The sequence below is a fragment of the Apaloderma vittatum genome, unplaced genomic scaffold (assembly GCF_000703405.1).
Source record: "Apaloderma vittatum isolate BGI_N311 unplaced genomic scaffold, ASM70340v1 scaffold426, whole genome shotgun sequence".
NCBI classification, from domain to species: domain Eukaryota; kingdom Metazoa; phylum Chordata; class Aves; order Trogoniformes; family Trogonidae; genus Apaloderma; species Apaloderma vittatum.
In genome coordinates this window covers 5,097-14,921 of record NW_009719769.1, presented here as the reverse complement: position 1 = coordinate 14,921, position 9,825 = coordinate 5,097, and the positions used below count along the sequence as shown (strand labels likewise).

Below are 9,825 nucleotides of genomic sequence, written 5' to 3'. Positions count from 1 at the left end.
TTAGGAGTGCAAAGAGATGTCTTAAGAGTAGCAATGAGAAGGAAGGTCTTAAAGACCTGGTATATCATGTTTTGACAAATACAGTGGATACTGGTTTTGTCGCCTTGCACACAGCAGACATTTAGACTGACGTTATTGCTTTCCTCCAGTAGTTACTTCAGTATATTTGTAATGTTTAGGATGATTATGAGGTAAAGTCTTGTTTACTTCTAAGTTAAGTCTTGTTTAAGCTTGCTTAAGCTAATTTGTCTCAATTCATGGTAAGCAGGTGGGAGACCAAGACTTTGTTTTCAGCGTGGCCTAAGAAAAGTTTGCAGTTCATGTTGTCTAGAGAATCAAGGTTTTGTAATTATAATTCAAACATATTAAATTAGGTCAGTTCACACTCAGTGAAAATGTCAACTGTTTTATAAAGGAAAAAAATCTAGCAGGAGACTTAAATTATGAATATGGGAATCAATATTCTTTTACTCCTAGTGTAAACATTCTTACTTTAAATGGCTTTACATTTGTGTTTCTCAGGTGTCTACCTGTATAGAGAAAGCTAGTGAGTTAGCCTTGAACTTTTCTGTTACAAATACAACATTACATAAGCCCTTGGGAGAGCTAAATGACAGGAACAGTAACTGCATGTACAGAGCTCTGCCTGTGGGAGGAAGAGGGAGTTTGTTTTCTGGTACCCTGCAGTGATGCAATAAGTCAGTAAAAATTTTTAAGTATTTACTGGCTTGCTAAGTTGATCTGCCAAGTTTTCGTATTTAAATAGTAAAAAAAAAAAAAGACTTATGGTGATTTTTTTTTTTAAAAAAAAAAACCCAAACCTCTTAATTCTAGAATTTTGAATTGATGTCTGAATGCATCTTGCTACAAGTGTGTGATAGATGAGCTTGCTAACAGCTTCACCTGGAGGTATTTGATGCTTCTGGGTTGAGAGGAGGAAGGTTGATGCAGTGACTCTCTCTGTATCGTCCAGGCTTTGGAATCTTGGTGCTGGCTTTCATAGTGACTGCTGAAGGAGGTGCCATATAGGGCTTATCATTTAGTTTGGGCTATCCAGTGCTGTATAACAAATAATATTATTAAATTGAGTGGTCCTGAGGTTTTGAGAATCTCTAAATGTGCAAAACTTGGAGCTGTTTTGTTGACCTCTGTTCTCGTGCACTGCTGACTTGGTTTGTGGTGTGTTCATGAAAGTAAGCTTAGCTTTATTTTTGCTACCAGTTCTTACAGTTTGGGTAATTAACTTTCAGTGAAGTTTCCTGAGTAAGCCAATAACATGTGGAAATCTATAGCACCACAGAAGAGATTTGTTTTTACAAAGGCAAAAAAGTTGCTGGATCGTGAGACTCCTGACATAGTTGTTATAAATTCCAGCAATCTGATTTTCTTTATAAACATGACTCTACTGAGCTGAGTCTTGTTGATACTCATCAACCTGCCTATGATGACGTATTTGAAGGTGGGTTTACAGTGATGAGCTTCCCTGCGTGTAATTTGTTCTCATCTGCCTTCTTCAGAAAAAGCTTCTGAAGAAGTTAAGTTTTGAGCCATTAGCAGCTTATTTGTGTACTCTGTATGAGGTACTAAGAAAGCCTACTGCCAATGTTGTAAGATTCTGAAAATTAAATAGTGGTGCTCTGTGTCAGTTCATGAAGTGGCTCTGTCATGTGTTGCCTTTTAGGTCTGGTAGATCCTCTGAGACATGTTGTAGTAATCCTGTAATCTGTTCCTTGGTGTCTTGGTAAAGAAGCATATGGATATTTAACATGAGTCAAGTGGTCTTAGTGTGACAGCTCTTCCGTTGTGTATTACTTTGGTTTTCTGTTCACCAGAATTTTTAGTTTTAAGTTTGTTTGGGTTGTTTGCTGAGGTTTGATTGTTTGTTATTTGTGATAGCTTTTCTTTGGTGGTTAAGCCACTTGTGGTCAAAGAGAATCTGTACAGCATTTTATTTTTGGGGTCATACCAGGTGCTTGCTCTTCCTATATTTTTAGCCTTTTCTAGAGACATTTTGTCAATATACTGATGCAGTGAGCTGTATTCAGAGTCAAAGCCAAAAAGCACCAGGTCTTGTGAAACCTTCCGGGTACTTTACATCCAAAACCATTCTGCTGATGACTTGGTTTTTGACGTCTTTCAGCAGTGCAGATATGTCAGTGTATCAGATTGCTTTAAAAGGTTCTATTTTAAAACAGTTCTAACAACTTATAACTCAAAATAATGTTATATAAAGCTTATTTCTTTGTAATGCTCAGATATGTGTAGCAGCTAATATGTCCCAGCTTGTCTAAATATTTTTTTCTAATGTCTGAGGAGAATAAAGGAAAATGTCTCTTGGCTTTCTTGGTGAAATAAACTTAGACAGAATCTAATGGCATAACTTCTTAATAAGCCTCATAGGTTGCTCGGTCTTGCTCATCCTCCTGCTGTATGCATGTGTGCACAAAACTGCTTTGCCTAAGTCATTTTCCATTTTAGTTGTAGCTGTTAGATGAAGATAGTAGCTCATCTTTGAGAAGCTAGCTTGAAAGTGCAGGTGTGCTCAGGTTTAAGGCTGGTTCCTAGGGGGCAGTTGATGACAGTCACCATGGCTTGACTAAGGACATATCGTGCCTGACAAACCTGTTTTTTTTCCTAACAAACCAGTGGATTTGGGTGTTTAGTTTAGGAAATGGGTATGAAAGACTGATGCTCCAGGCCCAGCTGCAGGTGTCTGAGGCTCAAATACCAAACTCTGGGATTTCCCTTCTAGCTTTGGACAGAAACCTCAGCAATGGGACTCTTGGAGAGGACAAGCATTACAGACAGGTCATCTTTTTCCTTCTTTTCTTCTAGGTTTGGAAGAACATTATTCTCAGACCTTAAGAAATCTGGACTTTTTAAACAGTGTGCTGCCTAGAGGAATAGAAGGAATTTATACTTGTAGCTTCCTGGCAATTACCTTTTGGGTATCTCTTCCTTTCTCTGTGGTTTTCCATAAAGAAACACCATGAGCACAGTAAGTATTTTGCTACTCAATGCAAACATGAGTCTATTAAAACATGTTTTTTTGTGGTAGTTCTGGAAATTATTTTAAGAGTTTGTACTAAATACAGTGCTGAAACCTGAGCATGTTAAAATGTGATGGAATTTCATCTTCTGTGATGCCTAAGGTATTTAATCGCTGTAGGTGCCAGCACTAGTTCAGAAATGTTAGCAGAAATCTGATATAATTGTGACCTAGTCTTCTGATTTTCAGGCCATGACGATATGTTTTTCCTTCATGAGCCAACTGGTAAGAGATCTGCGTTGATGTTTTTTCTTCGATGCGATGTATCCTAGTGGGAGTGACCATTACCACCATTGAGTTCACATTGGAGCCTTTTTGGGGAGCATTCTGTGTATCTTTGTGTACTTTCATTGACCCTGCAAAACTGAGGGCCACACTAATAAAAACTGACTGGATGGCTGTGCCCAAAGATTTGTGGTGAATGGAGTTAAATCCAGTTGGCGACTGGTCACAAGTAGTGTTCACCATGGTTCAGTTTTGGGGCCGCTCTCATTTTATATCTTCATCAATGATCTGGGTGAGGAGATTGAGTGCATCCTCAGTGAGATCACAGATGGCACCAAATTGAGTGGGAGTGTTGATCTGCTGAAGGGTGAGGAGGCTCTGCGAGGGCCATGGACAGGCTGGATCACTGGGCCAAGGCCAGTTGTATGAGCTTCAGCAAGACAAGTGCTGGGTCCTGCACTTGAGTCACAACAACCCCAAGCAGTGCTACAGACTTGGGGAGGAGTGGCTGGAGAGCTGCCTGGCAGAAAAGGACCTGCAGCGGATGCTGGGGGGGAGCCAGCTGAACATGAGGCCGCAGCGTGCCCAGGTGGCCAAGAAGGCCAACGACATCCTGGCCTGTATCAGGAACAGTGTGTCTGGCAGGAGCAGGGAAGTGATTGTGTTCCTGTACTCAGCACTGGTTAGGCCACTGCTTGAATACTATGTTCAGTTTTGGGTGCTGCAGTATAAGAAAGACGGTGAGGTGATGGAGTAAGTCCAGAGAAGGGCAGCGAAGCTGATGAGGGGCCTGGAGAACAAGTCTTACAAGGAGTGACTAAGGGAACTGGGCCTGTTTAGTTTGGAGGAGTCTAAGGGGAGACCTCATTGCTCTCTACAGCTACCTTAAAGGAGGTTGTACAGAGGTGGTGGTTGGTCTCTTCTCCCACGTAACGAGTGATAGGATGAGAGGAAACGACCTCAAGTTATGCCAGGAAAGGTTTAGAGTGGATATTAGGAAAGATTTCTGTACTAAGAGAGTGATGGAATATTGGAACAGGCTGCCTGGAGAAGTGGTGGATTCACCATCATTGGAGATTTTAAAAAAAACACGTAGATGTGGCACTTCAGGACATAGTTCAGTGGTCACGGTAGTGTTGGATTGATGATTGGACTTAATGATCCTAGAGGTCCTTTTCGACCTTAATAATTAAGGGACTTGAACATCTCTCCTATGAAGAGAGACTGAGAGAACTGGGGCTGTTGAGCATTGAAAGGAGACAGCTGAGAGGGGATCTTATTAACATATATAAATATCTGAGGTGTGGGTGTCAAGAAGGGGACAATCTCTTTTCACTGGTGCTCAGCAATAGAACAAGAAATAAGAACATAAGAAGTTCCATCTCCACATGAGGAGAAACTTCTTTACTGTGAGGGTAATGGAACTCTGGAACAAGCTGCCCAGAGAGGTTGTGGAGTCTCCTCCTCTGGAGATTTTCAAAATCCGCCTGGATGTGTTCCTGTGTGGCTGCCCTAGGTGATCCTGCTCTGGCAGTAGGATTGGACTAGATGATCTCAAAAGGTTCTTTCCAACCCCTAACATTCTATGATTCCATGTTTAGTGATTCTGTGGTTACTTGAAAGGAAAATGCTGAGGCTTTGTTCTCTCTCAGAATCAACGAAAGCGCCGTGGAGGAGCAGTTAACTCCAGGCAAGGTCAGAAGCGAAACAGACTGACAGCTTCTACTGCAGAAATGGCTTCAGAAGCAGAACCGATAGAACTTGAAGAAAGTGGTAAGCTTTCTTTTCAATTTGGTAAGAATATAAACTGCTTCTGGAGGGTCGAGGTCACACTTAAGTGTATGATTTTGTCAGTTTCTGAGCCCTTTCCTGGGGAGGTGGGAAAACGGCTGATTTTAGAAAGCATCTAGTATGGCATACCTAAACAGCAAGCCTACTGACAGCTGATTTTGTTGATTACTGAGATGTGACCCATTCCCCACTCATGATGGGAGAGAGTTGTTTAAGGAAGGCGTCAAGTGCTGCTCAAAGATCAGAATGTCCAGTCTGAGCCAAGAGTCGCTGCAGCTACAGATAGTGGCCAACTGAGTTTGGGAACTCTCAAGATTTAAGAAGATAATTAAAATTTGTCATTAGTTGTGCCTTATTTGTCAATGGAGAGGCAGTATTTGGTCAGTACATTTTTACAAAAACTTCAGATTTATAAAAATTTCCTTGACCTCAAAAGTAGATAGCTAAATTGTCTTCTGAAATCCTAGGAAAGAATAATAGTAACTGTTGGTCTCCTGGTAATTCTATAGCTTTTTTGCTTTTGCTGTGCATTTGAGTATGAAAGATTGGAAGAGACATGAGACAGAAACATTTACAGCATAGTAGTGTAAAGTTATTGTAATAATTGCAGTATAGTACTGCAAAATTACTGTAAAAACTTATGACACTGGAATCTTTAAGCTAATATCCTGTATGATTCGTATTTTATTCTATGTGATAAACACTCTCCTGTGTTAGATGAATAATCTGTTGCCAGGTACCTCTCGGAAGCTGTTGTCATACAACAGAACTGTACGAGGGACGCAGCTGCTATTCCTCTTGCACTGCAACTTGCGGAAGTCAGTGGTGGTAGTGCTCTGTGTGGACTGTTGAGGGCAGGGCTTGGGTGAAATGTTGGATGTGTTCCTGAAGAGTATCCCGTTGCGCAGTGGCAGGCAAACTTACTCCTCTGCAATCTCAGATCTTGTTTCTGACATTCTGTTTTTAAGCCGGTGAAGAAGTAGTAGATCTCACATGTGAAACTTCTGATCCTGTAGTCGTTGATCTAACTCACAACGACTCTGTTGTGGTAAGTAGTGAATGAACACGCTTATCTAGCTCTTGTAGTGAAGTTAGGTTTGTGTGGTGCTTTAAGGATAAGTTTTAAGTTCCAAGTTGACTTGTCAATGCATGAAAGCTATTGAAGTGAGAGGGTGATCTAAAGTTTTTTTTTGCACCAGACCTTGGGGAGAATATATACCAGTGGTGGGTATTGTGGCATAAAAAGATGGAATTTAAAGCTATTTGAATCTGTTCTAGATATATCAGAGATATAGGCCAATAAATTAAATAAAAAGTGAAGGAGGTAACAGTTAATCTTTAACTTCACAATAATCAAGTGTCTAGCTGAAACATTAATTTAAAGTACTCAAATCAGATCCATACCAAGTGTAACTGTAGGTGACTCTGGTACTACGTACTTTGGACTTCAGTTTATTACTTGAAAATTTCTTGAAAAATCCTCTTTTTTCTTTTTTTTCCTACTGCTAAAAGTGGCACAGTATTTGAACCAGTCCACAATGTAGTTTATGACCTCAATTTTGGGATGTCACTGCTGCCATGCAAACCAGAAGGAGGAATAGCACAAGGGTATCTCTGTCTGTATTCATCCTGAGCCTTGCAAAGAAAAGGCCTCGAAACTTTGTGATATAATCTGCTTTGCCCCAGCTGTAGGTCCACCACAGACAATAGTGGATTTAGGGTTGGGGCTTTTTACTTCATGAACTGTTAATGTGATATGAGCTGTTTCTGAGTGTTAACACCTGAATTTGCCTGTCGGAGGAAGGAAGAGGGAAAGAATCCCCTCCAGCCTAAAGCAAATTAGGGTACTGAAGCTAGGGAGTAGGGAGGAGGGTGTTCAGGTGCTTCATGCCTCCAGTTCTGTCCCCTTACAGCAGCGTGAGCAGAGCCAGAAACAAGCACTTCCTTATTTTTCAGAGCAGAAACTAACTTAATCAAAAGAAAAAGAGTGACAGCCTGTCATTCTGAGCTTGTTCTACTGTGATGGCTTAGCTTAGTGATGTTTGTATGTAACAGTAGGGGTGCACACCAAGGTCTAATGGTCTTTTCTTTTCTCTCCCTTCCCACATGTATGGATGCAAGATTGTTGAAGGTGAGTTGATGTTTTCCCAGTCCTAATGGAATTGCCCTGATTATTTTTTTTCTTCCCAACAAACTTGAGCAGCAGGGATGGAAACGGCATTTACTGAAAAAAAGGACAGGGCTAAAGTATCTGTCTTTAAAGAATGGATTCGATCTGTGTTTGATAGCGGCCATCTGAGCTTGTAGAAAGCATCTGAAATAAAAACCATCAAAGCCGATCAAAATATGTTTTTGTACTTTCCAAATACAGAAGCTCTGAAGTAAAATTACCATCAAATTTGAGCTTATCGCTGGAATACCTGCTTTGAGTAAGAAAATGTCAGCAGGCTTTTTTACCCCATGTGGCAATGAAGGAACAAAAGAAGGAAGTTATTTGTGGTCATGATGTTCACTTTCAATATCTAATATAACATATTTTAAATGTAGTACTGAGAAGTATTAAGATGTGCTTTTTATTATTTTTTTTTTCTATTTTAGATGTTACAGTAGTTACAAAGAAGTTAATCCTTTACACCTTCCAGACCTTGTTCTGGTTATAATATCGGATGTATTAGTATGTTGCTAGCTGCTTACTTAGAATGTTATATATGCTGTGCTCTCAGTGAAGCAAGAGCAAGTAAAATATGCTTGAAATAAGTTGTAGCTGAATATTTATGCAGGAAAGAACCTTGATTTTGTTGCTGTTTATGTAATTTTAATTGATTAGTGCTTGATTATTGTTACCTATACACCAGAGTTTTAGAGATAATTATTGCATGCAGTTTCTAATTGTTAAAAAGCAAACAGCAATTCTTTAACCTTTGGATGTTAGAGATCAGGCAAATTTTTTTTTGTTTCCTTGTAGCTTGTGCAGTGTAACTCCCATTTTAAAAGTACCTTAAATCAGGACAAAACTGATGAAAATGTCTAAAGAGACACTGTAGTATTTTTATGATTTTATAATATAAGGGGACACAGGAGTATTTTTATAATTTCCAAGTACAGTTCTTAAAAAAACTAATTTTATAGGAGCTGTCGTGGAGTAAGGAGGTTTGCCTTAACACGGACAAAAAGAGTAGGGGGCTGGTTAGCTCAGTGGTTTGAGCGTGGCGCTGACAACAATGACAACACTGAGATCGCGGGTTCGATTCCCGCTCGGTCCCCGTGTGTTGCCTGGTCTAATCAAGAGGTGGTGTCCCTGCTCATGACAGGGAGGTTGGACTAGATGATCTCTAAGGTCCCTTCCAGCCTAGGCCATTCTGTGAAGTAGCATCATATCGGGATAGAGCAGTGAGGAAGGTCCCCATGTGTTGCCTGATCTAGTTGACAGGTGGCGTCCCTGGCGACAGGGAGGCTGGTTTAAAACGATCTCTAAGGTCCCTTCCAGCCTAGGCCATTCTATGATTCTATGAAGCACGGCAGCTCCATAATTTACATTTTTAGTTTTAAGCATCAGTTGCATCACTTCTGAAACTTTCTGAACTTTGCCAGGCCTTTTTGTTGTGTCTGTACTACCTCACCATCCTTCTTGGAAACTTAGCTTCATCCCGCTCTTTCTCTCACTTGTGTCACACAGTAATTCTAATTCCTCAACACAGTGTCAATGCATTCTCTGTTAGTAAAAATCGGGAGAGGTAACCTCCCTTTATAGGGGAGGTTTCTTCACAGGCAGTAAAACTGTATGAAACTTAAAACACTGGAATTTTAAACAACATCATGTCTTAGCTGTTTATAGGGTGAAGAGAACAAATTTTCATGTCAATATGTAGCAGAGTATTCACAATGTCTCCAAGTGTTCAGCCTTAATACTTAGGAAACTAGTTTGTTTTATTTTAACCCAGCTGAGTATGATCCATTTAAAAGATCTACCACTAGAGACTATTTATAATTGTGCATTTCAAGGGTAGCTCCACAGAGCTGTATGAATTGTATTTAACTAACCAAACTTAAATTACAGAAAATCAACGACAGAGGAGAAATCTTAGACTAAGAAGCCAGCGACAGTCAGATAGCTGTGTACTGAGTAGTGATGATGAAGATGAAACACGAGATAACGATGTGTATGTGACAGATAAAGTGTCTCGGGAATTGGGACCGCTGGAAGATGAAACTGCAAGTTCAAAGTATGTATGCCTTATGATCTACCACACATTGAATTTTGCTTTTTAAATAAAATACTGGACTAAGTTACATTGCTATGGCATGGCTTATCTTTGAAGTCTTAGTATAATTAGTCTCATCTTTCAATGAGTGCAACGTCATGTACAACATCTGGAATAAAGCCACTGTCACTCCAGTCTTCAAAAGGGGCAACAAGGACCCAGGCAACTACAGACCAGTCAGCCTCACCTCCATCCCCAGAAAGGTGATGGAGCGACTCATTCTGAAGGCTATCTCTAAGCAAATGGAAGAAAAGAAGGTTATCAGGAGTAGCCAGCATGTATTTACTAAGGGAAATCCTGTTTGACTAATCTGATATCTTTCTATGAAAGTGTGACCAAATGATTAGATGAAGGGAGAGCAGTAGATGTCATATACCCTGACTTCAGTAAAGCCTTTGATACTGTTTCTCATAGGGGGCTGGTTAGCTCAGTGGTTTGAGCATGGTGCTGACAATGACAACACCGAGGTCGCGGGTTCGATTCCCGCTCGGTCCCCAT

The 9,825-nt window shown here is 40.3% G+C and overlaps 1 protein-coding gene across 1 annotated transcript in view; it reads left to right on the top strand.

Annotated features, from left to right (window-relative positions):
* The first annotated feature begins 2,835 nt into the window (after positions 1-2,835).
* The window catches only part of RNF4 (ring finger protein 4), a 9,179-nt gene continuing 2,189 nt past the window's right edge, over positions 2,836-9,825 (top strand). The window contains exons 1-5 of the mRNA XM_009870750.1: positions 2,836-2,998; positions 4,927-5,047; positions 6,034-6,113; positions 7,187-7,196; positions 9,123-9,288. Of these exons, the coding sequence (XP_009869052.1) occupies positions 2,990-2,998; positions 4,927-5,047; positions 6,034-6,113; positions 7,187-7,196; positions 9,123-9,288 (386 nt within the window). The 5' untranslated portion in view covers positions 2,836-2,989. The remainder of the gene's footprint in view (positions 2,999-4,926; positions 5,048-6,033; positions 6,114-7,186; positions 7,197-9,122; positions 9,289-9,825) is intronic.